This window comes from Rhineura floridana, chromosome 10 (genome assembly GCF_030035675.1).
Source record: "Rhineura floridana isolate rRhiFlo1 chromosome 10, rRhiFlo1.hap2, whole genome shotgun sequence".
NCBI classification, from domain to species: Eukaryota; Metazoa; Chordata; class Lepidosauria; order Squamata; family Rhineuridae; genus Rhineura; species Rhineura floridana.
In genome coordinates this window covers 8,160,337-8,181,655 of record NC_084489.1, presented here as the reverse complement: position 1 = coordinate 8,181,655, position 21,319 = coordinate 8,160,337, and the positions used below count along the sequence as shown (strand labels likewise).

The window sequence follows — 21,319 nt, the reverse complement described above, 5'->3', positions numbered from 1 at the left end:
CAACAAACCAGGCCTTCAGATTGGGGATTGTTAGTAGTAAACAGGGTTCATAACACTAAGCCATGGTTGAATAAAGTGTACTTTAATAAACCACGGATGAGCATTATGTGCTAACCAGGCCAGTATATGGCAGGTGATTTTCATGGGCTTTGCAGATCAAGTTCAGTCTTCCAAATCTATCAGCCTCCCAATATATTTCTCTAAAGCTGCTACCTTCTAAGCACAGTTAATAGGGGGTATATCTCACCGAACTGAGGGCCACACACTTCTGAGTAAGCAGAATTAGCAATGTGCTGCACATCTAGAATGACCTTTGGAAGTTGTTTCTAGTGCATTTCATCCAAACACCTTTGCTTGCTGTGGGTCTTATGTTTTTCCTCAAAAGTTGTGCTATACTAAATATATCTCAGAAATCAGTATTTAAAAACTGCAACATCCTTTAGAGAGAAATTATAATTTAATTTCCTTACTAGAGATGTGGTTGTTTGGACTGAACATTATAACCCGTGGTTAATAAAAGTATTTGAAACACCAATGTTTAGATACATCAAAGATCGCTATATGTTGTCAGCCCTTACCTTATTGCACTTGCGGATAAATGGCCATAGGAGCCACTTGCTGAAGAACTGCTACGGGAATTGTTGAGAATTGTGACCAAGGAGTTTGGAGATGTCCGGATCATGGTCTGAAGGTCAAAGCTATGATCAGACAGAGGCGATAGTGACAGTGTTCGCTTTCGGCTTGGTCTAGTTGGCAGCCTTGGACTTGGAAACCGGGTACCTGTTATGTAAACAAAAACAATTATCTGACCCTCTTTATTTATTACTACTGACTATGGATATAAAGAGTTGCCACAACAGTACGACATGCTTTTGACAAGCCCACTCTTTCCACTTATGATCTACTGGCTACAATTGAAGAAAATTAGGAGGAAAAATTTATCTTTCCATTGCTTACCTCAGGGGAGCTCTGTTTATTAATGTGCAAGCAAAATGATAAATTGCTAAACAAAAGGAAAAGACTTTTATGTGTTATCCCTCTCATTTCTGGTGATTTATGAATCTGATGGCTGCTTAGACATTCACATCATTAATTCACTAGAAGCAGGGAGACAGAGTGGTTCAAAACTGAGCTACCAGCGAATCCAAAGCCCTACCACGTTAATAAAGAGAGCCAATAAGGATTTTTAAAGCACAAAATGTTTTTGTTTTGTTCATAATTTCTGTTTGGACAATGCTGAATCCAAGATAAGCATGAATAATATCCTTTTGAAAACATTTAGGATATATTGATCTCACCTTCACTCCTAGTAGCTCAGAATGATTTCAAAGCTTCCCAACAATAGGGCGAGACAGTGATTTTCTCAAGGCCATGGCTGAGCACAACACTCTAAACTGGGGTGGGAAACCTTTTTCAGCCCAAGGGCCACATTTGATTGTGGGCAACTTTCCAGGGGCCACATGACAGTGATGGACAGAGTAAGAAGCGAGCAAAGGAATAGATATAACTTCGCTACATTCCAGCCACGCAAACGTCAGAAGAGGTTTCTATGCCTTTATCCCCCTCCCCCACCTCGCGAAACTCTCCATCCTCCATCTAGGCAAGCAAGGGGCATTATCACAGTTCAAGGACACCTTTCAGGCAGCAAAAGAACTCAGGAAGGATGTGGAATATGGTTGGTAATGTGTGTGACTTAGGGAGCGGGCACTGCCTATGGAGAGTCCTGTGGGCTGAACAGAGAGGTGTGGATGGCCACATTCAGCTCCCAGGCCTGAGATTTCCTACTCCTGCTCTAAACAGTATTTCATACTAGTTCTTCCATATTATGTGAACAGCTCTTTCACTGTTTATTCATATGACTGGGCTAAGGGGCTGTAAGATTTTGTTACAAATTTTTCAAAATACTCCTGGGTCAGTATATTTGCATATACGTATACATATTTAGGGATATGAAAGTATTATGTTTCTTTTTTAAAATTAAAGATTGGAAGTTTTCAGAGTAACTACAATGGAATTCCCTTTCAGCTAAAAATTCAGGTTACAATCCAGCAGAGGTTAAGCACTTTTAAGATGAGTTCAGTGGCAAAGATTGTAGCACGTGCTTAACCTTCATGGATCTGTTTACTTTGGTTGATGGGCCCAAGGCATATCTATTCCATCAATCATCTTGGTTATCCTTTTCAACTGCCTTAATGTTTCATGTCTACTTTTTTCATCCTTCCATACTATTACTCTTCTTACATCAGGAAAATAAGAACAGCCCTATTAGCTGAAACACATAATGCACGGGGCCCAGTATGCTGTCTCTAATGATATATGGACCAAGATGGGTGAGGTTTTTTGGGGGGGAAGGGAATGCATAAGCAGGACAGGGCACCAATAAAATACTGAGTACCCTGATCTCCCCTTGCTGTGCATTTGTTCAAAGTATTATGCTTGGTATTTGAATCCTTGCTTTATTTCTTCTATCACTACATGATCTGATCTCTGGTTAAGTTCCCATCTGTGCTTCACTTCGGAACTCTCTTCGGCCATAACCCCACAGATAAAACTGCCAACAAGAGTGTCAGCTATCTTTGGCATCTGGCTTGTGGTTCTCTTCTTACACAGCATTCATTTGACGAGTCAGCATTTAAAAGTGAATGTAAAGTTTTTTTATTTCTCAAGCTCCTTATAATTTAACTCTTTTCATCTCTCTTTTATGGTTATGCCAATTACTGTGTGGCTGTCTGCTACTTCATTCAATACAATACTCTGATACTTGAGAATGATGATGTTTTTTATTTGCCAGACTAAAAACAGCTATTAAAACTTCGAAGAAAAGGCTATTTAATTAAGGATGCAAAGAATGATGTGACAAAAACAGAGGCTATGCAAGATACTGTTCGCATGTGGACAAGTCCTAAGTTTGTTTTTATTGAGAATTTATCATTTCTGAATGGTGTTAATATAGAAATGGGAAGAGAAACATTTAAAATTGAGAGCATGATTCATTTCATCATATCTGCACAAGTTCATCCTAACCTTTGCCTCTTAACATCTGGGATAAGAAAAACAAATGATGCTCCATACTGTGAAGAGAACTACATGGATTCTATTAGAAAACATATTATATATAAGGGACCTTTGACTTCTTGGTTCAGGGTTGGAACAAACATATGGGGTAGACCTCTCTTAAAATAAGTGTCTATTAGAGGATCCTCTTAATTAAAAGTTGGAGAGACTGATCTGCTCTATCCTGTACATAAAGGCCACTACTCCTAGTATCATTCTCTCTCATAGCAGACTCAGGGCTTATCAGTTTGGAAATGAACTGGGGCCAACCAAAAATAAGGCAATGGTTCCAACATACTCCGTGGACACCCTAGACATGCAAACGTATGCAAATCTCTAAATTAAAAGGCAAAGTTTTTTTTAAAATGGCTCAACATGCACCTGTGAGATCCAAGGACCTGCAGGATGATGGTGGCAATTGAGGAGAGAGAGAGAGAGAGAGAGAGAGAGAGAGATGTTCTAAAGGAAGCAGAAGCCAGGGAAACTATGGGAACAAGACTATGGCTGAGAACAATTGAGACACAAAATGTTCAGGGGACAAAAATGGAAGGCAGAGAAAATGGAGAGTGGCCTGCTTGAGCTCCTGACATATTATACTATGTGCTTGTCGTCAGTGGGCCATAAAATATATTGGATTTGATTTGTTTATACTAAGTATGCTGAACTTAGGGTTTGGGAGAAGTGTGTCATGAGTTTAAAAAACTCCCCATTCCAGTGCTACAGCAACATTTTAGGAGGAAAGGACCCCCCCTGCTAATTATCTCTTTTCTGCTCTCCAACAGACACACGTGCACCATACCTTGTTCTATTGTTATAAAATGCTGAGGTTCTGGACTGGGAGCCCTCTAGCACAGTACAGAAAGACCAGGGCAGAATGGTGGTGTCTTCCCGCCCCCCATGAAATTTCCCACTCCTCCATGAGGTCTGAACAAATCCAGATACTTGAACAGAAGCACTCTTTATAGGCACTAGAGATACACTGCAACTTTTTGTTTCAGTTCCCACTTGTTACTATTACTAGTAGGATCACCTCAAAATGTTGGAAATGTCCCTGGCAAAATGGATATGAAGAAGAGCAATAGCTGAGTGAAGATGAGACCGATCTTCTCTTGCCAACTGATTTTCCCTCCACCTTTCTTTCCCTTGGCCTCTGCAGCCATGTTTGCTATGTCCCTTTCGAGCCTTACTCCGATGTCTCCTTCCTCCTTTTCTTATTCAGTGGTTGGCTGGATAGGTTAATGCCAGCCAGAATTTATATTCTATGTCCTTATCTTGCTTTGCTCTGCCTTTCTTTCTTTTTACACACTCTTCCTCTAAGGTTGTCACCTTTTTATTTCAGGTCTTTTGCAACTTTTTTCAGCTTCTTGCTATTGTAGGAAATGTAATTTTATTTTATTTTTATACCGCTTGATTGTAAGAAACTTCTAAGCAGCTTACAAAAGAATGGTCATGGCTTTTTCCACCAGTCAGAGCTCAGAATTTTCAGCCTGCATAGAGCAGTACAAAGTTGATTGGTGTACTGATTGGTGATGCTGCAAGTGAAATTTATTCTTCACTGAGATCTTGTTTCTTATGCTTGTTCCAAGAGAATTGTGCGGAGGGTGGGTGCTTCTTCTTGATAGAAGCTTACCGATTCTTTAAACACAATTACCATCTTCCTACCCCTCTCAGGTTTCTTACTGTTATGTTTCCTGTCCACACTGAGGAAGCAGCTCAGGAGCAGTTAACATGGACAGAAAGGGCTATATACAGGCACCTGGAACATTGTTCAAGAAGATTATTCATAATTCATATCAGCAGCAGCAAAAAGAGACAAGTCCCTACCATGAGGAGCTCCCAAACCTATGAATAATTTTGGTAATTAAGAGGGGTTATTTGAGCAGGGAGTGCCCAAGAGGTTGGCTCACAGTAATCTAAAAATAGATAAAGAGACAAAAAATATTTTTTCTTGACAAACTGAAGCAGAAGGTACCTACTTTTAACACAGTATTGCACTGATCATAACACTTAGCTAAGAAATGCAAGCATGGGCATTTTGTTGTCGTTTTTAGCATCACAATCTTGGCTTCCTGCTAATTGTTTTGTTTTTCCTTTTCTCATCTAAATTCTGACAAAGAAGAAAGGGGTTTCTTTGGGATGATGAATGGTAGGACATTCAGATTCCTACTTAATGACAATTAATTTACTGTACACCCATGAAAGTTAAGATAGCTTTAATTAGTTTTTACAAAGTAAAAGGCTAGAATCAAGCTCTATTTAGATAAAAGCAGCTATTGCCTGACTGAACAAATTCACATCAAATAGAGAAGATGAGGCTATACGACCTTCCTGCAATTCACTCTTAGTTTAATTCTCTGTTTACTGTTTAAAAACAAGCAATTTGCATAATACCACTGCATATTTGTGTGCATTTTTAATACAGGAAACAATTCTTAATGAAAAAGTTGCTGCTGTAATGAAGCTCAAATATATAATATTTACCTTAAGAAATGTTGCCAATGTAAGTGTACATTCAGCTGAGCAAAAGGAGAGGTAGGGAGAACAAAATTTTCCCCACAATCTGCCTGGCTCAAGTGCCACCTAGCCCCTGCTCTCCCAGGACTCCATCAATGGCCAGCCATTATCCAGCATAGCAAAAGGAGAGCAAAGCCCAACTCCTGCCACTGAGCTCTCTTGTCAGCAATGAGCCACTCTGCTGCAGAAGAGAGAATAAGGCCCCTTCCATGAGTCTACTTTTGTCACATTTCTTTTTTAATATTTCTTTTGTTGGTTACCTTCAGCTATATATGTATGTATATTCATGCATGCGTACAGTTAAGTTCAGTTATACAAGGTACTCTCACATTCTGTTTAAAATGAGCTCTTCAGGAACTACAAATTATATATCTACAGATGCTGGTGACAAAGAAGCCAAAGGACCTGGACATTACTTTTATGATCTTCTACACAGAGTTCATATAAATGAGACTGCTCTCCCTTACACATGGACATTTTGAACGTGTATATGGCCCTAGATACAACAAAGATTTCCCTGCTGAGTTCATAAGAATTAAGGCATTTGTTTTGCTGTAACAGATATGAGGCTGGTACATTCGCATCTTTCAAAGGCACACTTTCATAGTTGGCCATTTATTATAGCAGAGAAGAATTGAACTGGTCAGTATCAATAAAACAAATAAATAGGGAGCTATGTGTGGGTCTTCAAATCAGACTCTCTACCTTGTATGGATTGGGTTCCTAATGACAGCTATGCATAATGAGTTTCGTAAGCACAAGAGACCTAAATCCTATTCAGGCACTCCAAATTTCTCATGCAATAAAGGAGAATGACAATGAGCATACTACCTCTGCACCCTCCCTGTCACCATCCCCTCCATAAGTTGGAGGGATCATTTCTGCAGGGGAGAACCTTTCCTACTTGTGTAACTCCTCAGCAGAATGAAGAAGTCTGATATTCCAGGCTTTTCCTGGAAATTCTATGCAGGGCAGGCAAGTTATAATTCCAACTTGTGAAAGGCAATGGAGACAATAAGGGGAATAAATGTGAAGGATCTGGAAAGCCTGAGTAGAGCTTCATCTCTCTGTATCCAATAATTGGGAAGCCCTATTTGCTACATACATCCCAGGAAATTTGGCAACACATTTTGAGACCTGACCTGACCAGGCCAAATACATTAACAATTCAGGAACATTCACAAAACTTCTGCAGAGATATCTCTCTGGATCAAGAATGGTCCCCTTTGTACTGTGCTACACTGTATTTTATATAATATGAATTATATTGAATCTGGTAGTAAGCCTGATTCACCATTCAACATTTCCTATTTTGTTTATCGCATTTGTATGCCAGTTTTCCAAAGCTCAAAAGCAGTTTGAATAAAACTGAAATAATACTTGAAATAATATAAAATATAAAGAAGACAAAAATTGGGAACTGATTATTATTAATATTATTATTATTATTATTATTATTAGGCACAGGTGACCTCCTGGCTGGCTTTTCTTCTCTTCTGCCTCCTCTTTGGAGCACACAAGCCTTAAGTAGCCCTTTGGAAGGGGCTGAATTTTCTTATTATACTGACATGAACAAAATCATTTGCAATGTATACTGAGAATAATAATGCGCATTTCCCTATCATCTCCCCAATCCTGCAAAGTGGGTTTCTGTGATGTTCAGCAACAGCCATATATTATAGATGGTTTATCTTTGTATGAACTTGTCTAGTGTCACTTTCTTCAAAACAGAAATTAAGTATAGTATTCATCATCTGCCATTAAGCAGCAAAGCAATTATACCTAAATATAAACAGATAGAATTATAATTGGATCTTTTCCATGGATGAAATGAAACTGTGACATTTTCAGTTCCAAAAACTTATCTCAGTCATACGTGTCTTATTTTAGCTCTCTAACTATTTTTGTGATGCCTCGTCAGTCTTCAGTAGCAACTCTAAAGATGAAAAGATGGATGCAAAGCACTTAGATCTTACGGCAGCATGTCCATATTGCTTCTCGACCCTTTCCAACTCCAGGAGCTGTGAGGACTTACATTTGGCCCTCACTGTGTGCACATATAGACAGCCTGCAATACACCTATTGCCAGCTAGAATTAAAGCTAAAGACTGCAAGGCCTCATCCCTACCGAACTTGCCAATGTCAGCATTCTGCTGTGTAGAATGATAGCCAGCCCGGCATCATCTCTTCTCACTGGCAAAAGTATGTAAAAGTGTCAGCAGGATTAGGAAAAAACTCTGCCTACCTGAAATCATTTGAAGTGCTAGGAATTGTACCTGGGACATTGCATGCAAAATGTATATGTCACTCAACACTTCTCTCTGCAATAATGCCTTTTTTGTATGCTTACGTTTTCACATTCTGCATTAAGTCCTTAGAATCAGTTGCAATGCTACTCTTCCAAAACTGAGAACTAATCCAGAAAAAGCCAAAGCTTGGCAAAATAACAACAACGACCATGAGCCAAAACACTAAATGTTACTGTAATTGTGCCCTGGGCCTAAGGCTGAGTCTTAAGACTACTTTGATTTTCCAAGTAAGGAAGAAATGAAAGAGCTTCACAATGTAACTTGCTCAGTAAGTGCTCTGTATCAATGGGTGCTCTATGTAATTTCATAGTGATGCCATTTCAGCTGGTTGAGATGCCGATGATTAACTGAATGGCTAATAAAGTGGAGAGTCACCACAGGAAACTTGCGCAGGCTATAGAATATGTAGCCTACACCATACAGAATACAGAAATAATTAGAATAATGCTTTCTCAAATGTTTCACTAAAGGAACCCACCAAGAACAATATCATAAGGAAGAATAAAAATGCATAACCTACTCTAGTTTGGGGCTTATTAGCGTCACAATTATTCAAATTTATCTTTTGTAAACTCCATCAAATTGGGTAAATGGTCAATCTGGCATTCCCAACCTATTGTTTTTCAATAGTTCATATTTATTTGGCTGGTCATCGGTATCTTTTTATCATAATGACCAGCCAAGGAATGACTAAAGCCTGCTTCATGTATTACAGCTGAGATACACATCTAAGATGTTTTACGTGTACATGTAAAAATGTAAGGTATGAGCGTGACAATCACTCTTCAGGGAGTAGAAATGTTATATCAACTCCTCCCTACCTGTACAAACTCAATGGCATGGCCATTGGCCTATCTGTGTTACCCTCTATGTAATGTGTAAAATGATCCGCACAGAACTTTAAAAATAACATTGACCAACAAAGTAAACAAATAGTGGCATAAATAATAAATCTTTATATGCTACAAAAATTGCTTTTTGTGAAGATTCACTTTGAATCAGAAAAAAACTGAATACGGCAAACAGTAAATTGAAGAATGTTTTCTATTTTCCAATCAAGCTGCAAATAAAAATGGTTTCTTATTGATTTAGGCAGCCATTCATTTTTCCCCATTGCCTTTTCTTACCCTCTTCAAGATTCACACTCCAAATGGCTTTGCCATTCCTTAAATGAGGGTGAAAGTATACCTTTTTTTTAGTAGTGTTGAAAATCTACATGCACTGAACATTTTCACATGTGAACAAGCTTTTTTTTCTTTGACAGGATGATTTTGAGATTTTCACGTTTCTGGCAATGGGGTGCTGTGACCAGAGCTGAGTCTGCCTTTAGACAGAGACTAACAACTTACCTTTAAATCACATTCAAATCTCATTTTTTACCCCAAGGAATCTAGGAAGCTATAGTCTGTTAAGGGTGCTGGGAACTGTAGGGGTAAACTACAGTTCTCAGGATTCTTGGGGTGCGGGGGGGGGGAGAGAACAGCAGTGAGATGTTGGAGGACAGACCTGAGTGCTAAGCTAGCCTGGGGTCCTCAGGTGTGTGTGGGATGCTGTCCCATCAACAGTGTTGAAGTAAGATTCAGCTGCCAGTCCAATCAGGTACTGAACACAGAAAGGGTGAGGTGCAACATGTATTGGGTCGCCTCTGGCTGTTACAGATGAATACCTCCCCACATACAATTCATGTGTGGAGGTTTTCATCTGCAAAAGGCCCCCACCCTCTGTTGTCTTTTCTAGCAACTGTGCATGTGGTGTAGCTAGTGCTTCTCTGAAAGTAGTGGTGGTAGGGCAGTGGTGAGGGTGGGACCATGCAGAAGCACTACTGAGGTTGCTAGTGCACCTGCATAGTCCCAATCTTGCCATTATTCCACCACACCCCAGCCATGTCCAGGTAAGCAGCAGAGAAGCTCCGCGTTACTACACATGCTATTACTGGACTTTTCCACTGCAAAAATTCAGAATGTCTTTTGAGACCAGTTTTTTGGGGGGCTCATGACACTTCACAAAGTTTCATGAACCATGTATGCTACTGTAATAGACTTAACAGTGCCACAGATGAAGGGGCCAAGAGAAGGAAAAGTGGGAGGAATTACAACTAGCATGAGACGATAGGGCTCATGTTCTTTAGATCACAGCCTAATATTACTGCTATTAACAATAACGATACTGAAGTCACCAGTGAGTGAGTCCTATTACTTTCAATTTACATTCAATTCATATGTTAACACTATGCTTTAATACTAATGGTCTCTTGTGTTTCCACTGATTCTGTCATTGACACTGTTTGCCAATAATAATCAAGTTCAGAATTTTCAATTCACCTCTTTGATTACAAGATCACTTACTATCCATAGCATGAAGATATTCCATATGAAGGGCACTGGCTCCTGCTGTGGCAGCTGAAGGAATGATGTCTGCATATGGACTGCGCTGACCTGACAGTAGAGCCATCTGATGATGATAATATTCAGCTGGACTAACTCCAGCATGTGGAGCTAAAAACAGGTAATAAAAAGCACCATTAAATGGCATATGGTAAACAGGAAACAACATTTTATTTTCTTCCTTCTCTTGCCTACGACACCAGCAGTTTGTGTTTTGTGTTTTAATATCATGCAAGCTGTGATAAGCTGTTTGCTTTCAAAGCACCCTATGAAGAGATAATCTGAAGAATACACCAATATGTAAGTACCAAAAGCAGGTTAGTGGCATTTAGGTCTTTTTGAAATTAATTTGAAAAACTAACCACGGCTACTTTATGTCACATTCACTTTGATACGATCTAAGTGCAACAATCTTGCCCTAGATTGAATCCAGTTATTTTATTGCTATATGTATTTGTAAAAGGAGTTTCAGTGGGCTAAATGGCAGAAGTCGGCATGAATGTCCTTTGGCTTGTTACTTAAAAGTTTACAGAACAATTTTAACTCCAGCTGGACAGCAGTGTGATGTGACTGAGCGCCTTAGCTACCACAGCATCCGAGATCCTGCCACTCACTTCAGCCAGGGCAAAAGGCAGTGGGGTCAGGCAAATCCCTAATAAGCACTATACCAGCCTGGAGCTGGTGTAAATTGGGCCCAAAGCTATCAACTGACAGTAGTGGTCTCAGCTCAGGATTCAGTAAAACCAGGGCCAGCTCAGTTCTCCCCTCTCCCTGCCCCATCTTGGAGCTTTCCAGGGGCTACCACTGGGGGAGGGGGAATCCTGCTGCTAATACTTCCACATGCCATACTTTTGGTGAACATAATGGGGAGTCCCATGCTGGAGGAGTGAAGCCGGTGACAATCCAGAGGCAGAGGCGAGTGGAGCAGTTTTGTGTTGGGCTGAGAGAGATCTCTGCACCATCCAACCCGCCACTCCCAGCATAGCAGCTCAGGGGTTTGGATCACTGCCTTAGCCACAAGCATAAGATGGTCTACTAAGGCTGTCAGAAAGGATGCCCCTTAGAAAACCAAGATGGTTGGAAAGAATGGAACTGAACACTGATATTGTACATGAAATAATCCAACAGTGTGTGAGCAGAAAGCTAAGAAGGCAAGCCTTAGTATAATTTTAAATGTGGTTTGTTCTGGCTGCAGGTACAGTGCTCCCCCATACATGGCCCTTCTTTGGATCCCAGTCATTATCATTGTGAGATTAAGCTTTACAGATATAAAAGTATAACTATTCAAAATCTTGTTTTCAGAACTGGCTAGGAAACAAAAAAAACACTTCATACTTCTTAGGAATGAAAAGTGAACTAAGAATGTTTAATGTGCTTTTAAATTGCTAGTTGATTTTCAGCATAAAACCCTTCTCATACCACTTCGCCATCCACAAAATGGTAAAGAAAAACATTGGGGCAAAAATCCTTACAGGAAATCATTGATTTTAAGTTTTACAGCATTAGACAACAGCAGTATCTTTCCAGACACACTTACAATATTTTCTGAGCTTTCTGACATAAGCGTCTGGGTTAACTAACAATAACATTAGCTGAAAACTTTAAAAGGCAAGTCTGGAGAACCTGCAAGGGCATGAAGTGATTGTATAAAGATAAATTCCTTTACTAGCACTCTTTTCCCTGAAAGACACTTTACTTCTGAAAAGACTTCACTTTCTTTTCTAGCTAAAAGAACAGAGCCAAACAGGAGTACATTGGTAAGAAGTTAGTTTTACTGCGAGGCGTGCATCACAGAATAAATGGAAATTCTTACCATGAATTTCTCTTCCCAGAAGTTCCTGGAGGGCATTCAGTTTCTCGGGATGGCGCCTCCCACTGGCACGACAGGCAGGGTCTAATCTTCTGATTACCTCACCCACGGGGAGGAGCTATGCTGTCCTCCAGACCAGCTGGAAGAGCAAGGACAGCTCCTCGACCCCCATAGGAAAAACTCTGCGTAGCCAGATTCAGAAAAACTGAGCAGTCCACCATCTTGACACTGCTGACAACTTGAACAAGCTGAACTGGGGGAAACTAACTGCCCTAGCAAAACACAACAGAGAACTAGGCAGACAAAAGGAACATAATGTTAGCGAAGAGACAGAGTAGAGAATGCCATGAAATCCCTGCAAAGGCCCTAACTACCTCCTGCATATGTAGGGCGCCGGCAAAAGCCATTAGTATCCAGCATGACTAGCCGTGTAGCACCGAAATGAAGAGGTGGGAGAATGCCCTCTAGGAACCTCTGGGAAGAGAAATCCATGGTAAGAATTTCCATTTATTCCCCAGTGGTTCCTGGAGGGCATTCAATTTCTCGGGATGTACCAGAGCATAATGGTCTCCTGGGCGGGATTCCAGATGCAGATAAGTCATGCATGGACTACCCTTTGCATCACCCTCCCAAAGGCAGCATCTGCCAAAGCCCAGGAATCAAATTTGTAGTGTTTGGAAAATGTATGCAATGAAGCCCACATGGCCACCCTACATAAGTCCGCAATGGGGAAATTTCCCTTGAAGGCAGTGGAAGCCGCAGCTCCCCTTAAAGAGTGAGCCGTGACCCCCCTCCCCGGTGGCAGCTTTCCCAATGCCTGATAGGCCTGAACAATGGCCTCCTTGAGCCACCTAGAAATGGAAGCAGAGGAAACCTTCCTCCCCCTGGTCAGCCCACCAAAGGAAACAAAGAGAGCCTCGGACTTCCTGAACCCGGAAGTCCTGTCCAGATAAAAACGGAGAACTCTGTGCACACCCAAAGAGTGCCAGGCCCGCTCCCTGGAAGATGTGGGATTTGGGAAAAATGAGGGAAGAACCACCTTCTGCATCCTGTGAAACACAGAGTTAATCTTAGGGATAAAGGATGGATCTGGCCTCAGGACTACCTTGTCCTGGTGAGAAATACACAGCTGTGGATCGGACAAAAGAGCCCCCAGCTCTGACACCCTGCATGCTGGTGTAATCGCCATGAGAAACAGTTTTGAGTGTCAAAAATTTCTCATCGCATGTAGCCAACAGCTCAAAAGGATGCCCCATCAGAGTGGAAAGAACCCAGTTCAGGTTTCATGTGGGAAAGCTATGAATCACTGAGGGATTCCATTGCCCCACACCCTGAAGGAAACACCAACACAAAGGGTGTGTGGATAACGAACGATTCCTCTTACAACCCAGGATATTGCCAATGGCAGCTGCCTGCTACTTCAGATCATTAGAGCTGAGCCCTTTCTCCAACCCCACTTGCAAGAAGTCCAACACCTCCCGGGAAGCTGAGTCCCTCTCACTGGTCTGACATCACACCATGAACACTTTCCACGTGGAACCATAAGTCCTATTTGTGGAAGCCTTCCTAGAGGCTAGGAGAGTATCTATAACCACTCGAGAGAACCCCAACTCCTCTAGACAGTCCCAGTGAGCCTCCATGCAGTCAAGCGTAAGAGCTCTGGGCACAGATGAAGAACTGGCCTCAGCCTCAGCAGATCCAGATAGAAAGGAAGATGCCATGGTTCCTGAATTGAAAGGTGTAAAAGCTCTGGAAACCAGGGTTTCCTTGGCCAATATGGGGCTACTAAGATAACCTAGCCTCCAACTGTCGGATGCGCCTGACTGTCTGTAACAGGAGAGGAAAAGGAGGGAAGGCATAAAATAACCCCACCAGCCAATCTCCACCAGAACATCCCATCCCTGTGCCTCCGGGTACTGAAAACGTGTCAAGAACCTGTTGAGTTGGGAGTTCTGGTGTGTTGCAAGAAGATCCACCTGTTGGACTCCATAGCACCTGATGAGCTGGTGGAATACTTGGGGGTGAAGTTGCCACTCCGACTCCAGTAGCGATGTCCTGCTCAATCAGTCTGTATTCTCACTACATGTTCTGCCTTTAGCGACCCGAGATGAGTCTCCACCTACTGGAGAATTAGGTAGGCTTCCTTTGCTGGGCCTTTGACTTCACTCCATCCTGATAGTTGATATATGCCTTGGTTACCACGTTGTCAGTCTGCACTAGGATGTGGGCTGCTGTGACATACAGTGCAAAGTTTAGAAGTGCCAGTCTCACTGCTTGGAGCACCAACCAACTGATGCTCTGACTCAGTTCTCTGTCCATCCATATTCCCTGTGCTACATGGGACTCCAGATGCACCCCCCAACCGTATAAGCTGGCATCCATTCCAGACTCACCCCCCTCAGCAGTCTTTGGGGAGTCATCCACCACTTCAGCTCTTTGCACAACAACGGGCTGATTGGAATCAACATCTTGCGGGATTGTGCAATTTGGTCCTGGAAGAGTAGGAGCACTTGTAGCAGAGGTTGGGACTGGAAATGGGCCCACTTCACTAGATCCCGACAGGATATCAGCATCCCCTGGAGTTTAGCCATGTCCATCAGTCCCACAGCAACCAATGAGATCACCTTGGCTGTGAGTTCCTGGACATTCTCCAGGTTCTCAAGGTTTCCATTTTGAATTTCTTGTGGGCTAGGATAGCCTGTACATTTCCATTCTTTTTCAGGACGAGAAAGGAAATTGAGCAAACTCCCCAAGTCCATTCCTGACATGGTACTGGTTCCATGGCTCTGATGTCTAGGTGGTGCTGTATAACGACGCGGAATGCCTGGTGTTTGGCTTGGTCGACTTCGGAGTCTTGACAAATTTCTCTCTTGGACGCCTTGAAAACTCCAAGGAGTACCCTGAGGAAATTTTTGTCAGGACCCAACGATCCAATGTTGTAGTGGTCCATACTGCCTTGAAGTTGAGTAGGCGTCCCCCTATGGCTCCTTGGTGAACCGGCATCCTGGTGTCAGGAAGACTACCCCTTCTTCACTCCCTTCTGGAATTTCAATTGGAAGAAAAGGGGAGATGGATGGGTCTTGACTGGTTGGAACCCATGTACCTGTCTGATCTCCCCCACCAAGACTTGTATCCTGTTGATACATTCTGGCAATGGAAAAGCTTTGCATTCCAAAAAGGCTGTGTTTGGTTACTCTTACGTTTAACCTTTTTGGCCACTGACAGGGCCTTCTGTTTTTCCCTCGTCTCAATGAGGACCTTCTCCAGTGGTTCCCTGAAGAGTTTGCCTCCCCCAAAGGGAGAGTTGGCAACATGGCCCTGGGATCCAGGGTCCACATCCCAATGATGAAGACATATTGTGCCTTGCGACTGGGCTGGCGGCCATTGCCCTGGCATTAAACATCATTGAGTCCCGTGCTGCGTCCATGTTTAGAAGGCCGTTGCCAGCGAGATCTTCTTCAGACCATCCTTGATACTTTTGGGAACATCCTCTCTGCTGGCTAGCTAGTTCGCCCACATCATGTTTGCCCTTGTGAACACTGAAGCAACCATGGAGGCTCTGAAAGTGGCACCTTGTGCTTCCAAGTCCCTGTGCAGTGCCACCTCGACTCTCTTGTTGCAGGCATCCTTGGTTCCCCCCTCCCGCTCTGCTGGGAGAACAGCGGAGGAAGAGAGAGTGGCGACTGGCAGGTCTGCAGATGATGTCTGAAGCTGCTCCATCACTGCAGGAGCACAGGAGTAATACTTATTCACCAGCTTGTGCATCCATCTGTGTTTACCTGGGGCCACCCACTCTGTCAGCCACAGTTCCTGGAACACAACTGGAACGGGGAGAGTAGCTATCCTGGGATGGCCCTCTGGAAAAGCGATTTTTGGAGCCTTTGGGGGACGTAGATGCAGCTGGCTCATCCTCCTTGGGCTGCTCTTCCGGCAATTCCAAGATCTGCCTGGTTTTGGTGAGTAGTGCCAGAAAAACCTCCACTGGGAACAGTCTCCATCAGTTCTTCATCAGAGAGCTCCCTTCCTCTCTGTTGTCTGATGAACAAAAGTGCTCTGAAACTGATAGGAGCTCCAGAGCAGCCATGACCTCCCTGCTAATTCTTTTGACTCCCCACCTCCCCTTCTGGCTAGAGGAGGAATGGTTCCTTTTGTGCCTATGTCTGCCGTCATGGCTCTTGCTAGCAATGGGCGAGGAGGAGGGGACAGATGAGATAGAAATGGAGAAGAGAGACGAAGAGGAGAGCGTGGGGGAGGGGAAATTGGTCTATTTATTCCCCTTCTGGGAATGATGCTTCCTCTTTGGGGAGATGGCCATCTGGGAAGTGCCAGGCTTAGGGCTGGAAACTGTCCCTGACTGCATAGACCCAGTCCACCTGACTTCTTCTGCCACCACCCCTCTAATCCAGCTGAGAAACTTAGAGAATTCTTCCTGCCCTGGAATGGAGGGAGAGGGAGGGGCGATGCACTACTTACCACTTCCATCTGGTGTTCCCGTGCCCTTGAAGCCCACTCCGGGAGGTGGGAGAGACGATGACTGCTCTTCATTCATCTCACTAATTTGCATGTGTTCCCGCTCTTCTGAGGCACTGCTGGGCATAGTGGGTGGATGATGCCAAGCCCTCCAACCCTAAGGTAGGGGTGGGAAAAAGGCCTGGAGTGGAGGTGGGGTCTAGCACCACTTTTCTGCCTTTTCTGTAGGTCTGAACGCAGGCAGGACCAGATCATGCTTGCGACTCTCACCGCCAAACCCCTCCTCGTTGTCACGCCTCCCTTGGCTTGGGGCAAAAAGTGCAACCCGCCGCAGACTCGGTTGCCACTGCTGCACCTCTCCTCTTTGGTGAGAAAATGTGAGCCGCGCTGCCAAACTGCTCCCTCTCCACGGGCTCTTAGACCCTCTAACTGCTCCCAACTCCCTCTCCCTAACTGGTGAATCCGGGAAGGGAAGGGGCAGGGAGGGGGAGAAGGCTAGAAGAAGATAAGAGGATCAGAGAAGACAAAAGAACAAGGAAAGAAGAAAGGTGACGAATCTAGCAATAGAACAAAAGCTGACCTTTAAGGAGCTCAGCCAGACCCTGACCACTGCAAAAGGCAGGGCCAGTCTGGAGAACGGGATGGCTCTTCCTCCTGGGTGAGGTAATCAGAAGATTAGGCTGTGCCTGTTGTGCAAGTGGGAGGCACCATACCGAGAAACTGAATGCCCTCCAGGAACCACTGAGGAATTACTTTAACCAGGGCGCTGTGTTTATTGCAATGAGGTGGTTTACAATGTTTCCTAGGGTGAGAAACTCAGTAATGGCAGATAAATTGCCCACTACTACCAATCTTCTTTGGCAATTCATAGCCTCAGGGAAATTACAGGTGTTTGTTCTTCTGATCATAGGGAAAATTAAAAATGAATATCCCAAAAGCAAATGATAAGGAGATGATGAAAAAATGTAATTTATGAAACTTTGTTGTTTAGAAAGTTAAATGTTGTAGTACCTGGGTTTTTTCTCTTGATTGCCCATTGAACACAGAAAAGATATATTTTTATGGTTGCCTAGCATTTAAACATATTTATGGTAATGGTGCATTCAGTCCCTGGCATCTCCAAGTAAAAATGGGAATGTCCCCTGGCTGAAACACTGGAGAGCAGCTGCTAGTCAGTGTAGCCAATACTGAGCTAGATGGACCAAGGGATTAGCTCAGTATAAGGCAGCTTCCCATGTTCCTAATAGCAATTGTTATATAAATTATTATAAATTATATCACATAAATATGAAGTGGCAGATTAAAAGAGATCTGGAGACCAACAACACAGAACTGAAATCCAAAAAATAATTTCTGAATAATTACCAAGATATTGCCAAACTTATTTCTGCTATAGCTTTGGGGGCATTAACAAAATGTGTTAGAAAAATCTAAACTTTCTGTATCACTATTACAAATGCACTGCATGTGTAATAAAAATTCTGACAACAGGTCATTAAAATTTATTCTCATAAGAACAAGCACCCATAAGTAATGGATTATCTGTAAAGGTATATGTTCTTTTATGTGAGGATTAATTAGTTACGGTATTATCCATCTGGGCAGCAAGAACAGCTCATTTTTCAAATTCAGCTAAAGGCAGACTGTCTGTTTTGTAAATCTGCCATTTTCCATATGTGGTGGGAAGGACTTTTCCCTTAATTAAAATAGTATTTGAATTGTCTTCCATACACACTAGCTACTAATTTGATCATTATTACTCAATTTAACAGCACACCATTTTAAATGGCTCTGTAAACTGTACCATTACTGTACAGTTCACAGAGCCCAGCATATTTTGTTGGTCACTCAGATGACATACCTATCTACATTTTATTTTCTCTCAATAGGAAGTAAAGATGTTCTTACTTAACATTATTTAACAATGTTAACTCTGGGTGGGTTCACAAAAACATTTTTTCCCATTTCCCTGAATCTGACATAAACTTGTCAGTCAGTTTAGGATTATATTCAAGCTTTCCCTATCTTGTGAACGGTTCAAGATATGTTCAAAACATGAACCATCAGTGTTTCTGAACATGCTGATGAGCAGTCTGTGTGTGTGTGTGTGTATATATATATATATATATATGGGTCTGTAACCAGAAAGAGGGTTGCACAACACAGAAGACTAAAAAGGCAAAGCCACTGGGTAACAGCTGATAGGTATATCATGCACCTTTTTTAAAATAACCGTATTCAGTATGGCATTATCATCTCTGTAATTTTTAGTTACCCCTGATGACAAACATCTGTTTTCAGAACATATGAAACAGGTTTGCAACAAAATCTTTTCTGCATCCATTCATGTTGTTTTTTTCATCATTTTGTATACCTGTGGAATCATTAAGTCTGGGTTTTCATATCCATATCTCACTATGGTTTGAGATCAAAGCAATCAACTAATGATGAAAAAATACAAACCTTGAAAGAATGGCCGTTCAGTTCAGAGAAATAAATGGTACTGATAACATGGCCCCTCTCTAGTTTAAGCTTAATTTAAGATTGTTCAGTTAAAAGTAACAGGAAAAGTTAGTCACAACTAACCTGTTCCATTGGTTTCAATGGAAACTAGAAATGACTAAATTCAGATGGATTAGGATAATTCATGTTTTCAAATATACAGAAAAACTCTATGTTCCTAAATTTTAATTCAAGAAGATCTGTCTGCTTAAATGTTTTGTCTTCCAAAGATTTCCCAAGCATTATATTTTCTTCCAAATTAAATAAAATACAAACAAATCATCAAAGTACTATGGAATGAAGATAAAACTTCTGTCTCTATTTTTTGGTGGCGGGGGGGGGGGGCACGACTATGGCTGAATGCTATAAACTGCTCCCGTTACTTTTGTCTTGCTCATTTAAGGAATATCTAATTTACACTGGAGTAGGCAGAATGAAAGACAAAAGTCTTCATTTCATTTTTAAAATTTTAAGTAAGATGGTACCTTTGGTTGATGTTTCAATGAAATGTACAAATGATAAGCTATAGGCTGATGAAGTATTGAAACATTTATGACGCAATAAATGTGTGACAAATCTGCTGCAGCTGACTGGAAGGCATTGGAGATCCTTTGACAAGATAAATGTAACTCTTGCCAAAATGACAGCAAACAGGAAGCCAGTATGAGACTCACCATCTGCAGGGCTGAGTCCTCTCGCTGCTGATATCATAGAGAGAGATGGGCTGCTATGCAGTGACCGGATATAATCCATGTAAGGGTTAATGTATGGATGAGGTGGGCTAAAGGGAGATTCTGTTGCTGAAGCAGAGTTCCTGTGTGGGGATATTCTGATGAATGGCAATTCCGAATAGGTTGGGCTACTTGATAGAGCAGAAGGCCTAGAATAGAAAGAGAGCAAAAAATATAATGTGATTTATAAAACTATTTATATAATGCCCTCTCACAAAACATCATAACCACGTACAACATAAAAAACATTGAAAAACAATGGGATTCATGGGATTCAAATTTGTGTGGGATATGTTTTAAATGAATGGTGTGGATCTGCCCTAGGTATGAGGGACATTCATTAGTGAATTGAAAAGAACAATTTTAAAAGATACTTTTTTAAACAGGGTAAGGGTTGTAGCTCAGTGGTAGGGCATATGTTTTACATGCAAAGGTCCAAAATTCAATGTCTGGAAAAGACTATTTCCTAGAATCGTGGAGAGCCAATGCTTGTCCATGTCATGAGTATTCAGCTAGATGGTACCAAATTGCCTGAGTCCGTATAAGGCAGATTCCTTCGTTCCTAAAAGTGGGGAAAGACCCAAGGGTCACAGTGACTCTGAAATTCATTTATGTATTTTATTTACAAGATTTATATTATTATTATTATTATTATTATTACTTACTTACTTACTTACTTACTTGCTTGCTTATTTCTACCCCGCCTTTTGGCCAAAAGGCCCTCAAGGCGGCTTACAAATAATAAATACAAATATAAAAATACATTAAAAAAATACAATTTACAAAAAGCAGCAGTTACAACATCCAATAATAATACATTAACAAATCACAAAGCAAAAATTCACTCCTCTCTCTTCTTGGCCTTCTAAACAAGGGCCCAGGAGAAAAGATGGGAGACAGATGCTCATCTCCAAATTAGCAGAGACACATACAAAAGCAAGAAAAGTTTTTCTAAAAGGAACAGGGAGAGGAAGCTGGCTCAGTAATGGCAGATGAGGGAAATAGCAATGGAGTCAATACCGTCCCGGGAAATGTATCTCTCCGGCGAACCTTTTGTAAAAAATCTCAAAGCGGTTTACAGGAGGAATTAAAACAATGAAATTATCGGCAGAAACAGTTAAAGACAGGTATTTAAAAACATTCAAAATAATAAAACCAACAATGCCTTAAAAACAGATTAAAAACACACTAACTCCTACATGCCTGGGTAGGCTTGCCTAAAAAAAAGTTTTTAGCAGGTGCTGAAAAGAGTACAATGAAGGTGTCTGCTTAATGTCACTAGGCAGGGAGTTCCAAAGTATGTGCTGCCACACTAAAGGATCAATTTCTTACAAGAGCAGAACAAATACTATGTGGTACCCGTAACATGGAAAGCACACCTTGAACTTGGCCTGGTAGCAAATCAGCAACCAGTGCAGATTTCAGAGGTGTTACGTGCTGAAAGAAGCTCACTCATGTCAGCAATCATGCCACAGCATTCTGCACTAACTGCAGCCCCCAAGTCATGTTGTGCTGCATGGGGATTTCTGTGACCTTGGCCTACTG

At 41.9% G+C, this 21,319-nt stretch overlaps 1 protein-coding gene across 7 annotated transcripts in view; it reads right to left on the bottom strand.

Moving 5' to 3' along the window:
- GLI3 (GLI family zinc finger 3) overlaps positions 1-21,319 on the bottom strand; it is a 438,381-nt gene that overhangs the window by 117,696 nt on the left and 299,366 nt on the right. For all 7 annotated transcript variants that reach the window (XM_061585984.1, XM_061585983.1, XM_061585985.1 and 4 more), the window contains 3 exons: positions 19,718-19,923; positions 10,223-10,372; positions 579-780 (listed from right to left, as the gene is read on the bottom strand). In XM_061585984.1, coding sequence (XP_061441968.1) covers positions 579-780; positions 10,223-10,372; positions 19,718-19,923 — 558 coding nt within the window. The remainder of the gene's footprint in view (positions 1-578; positions 781-10,222; positions 10,373-19,717; positions 19,924-21,319) is intronic.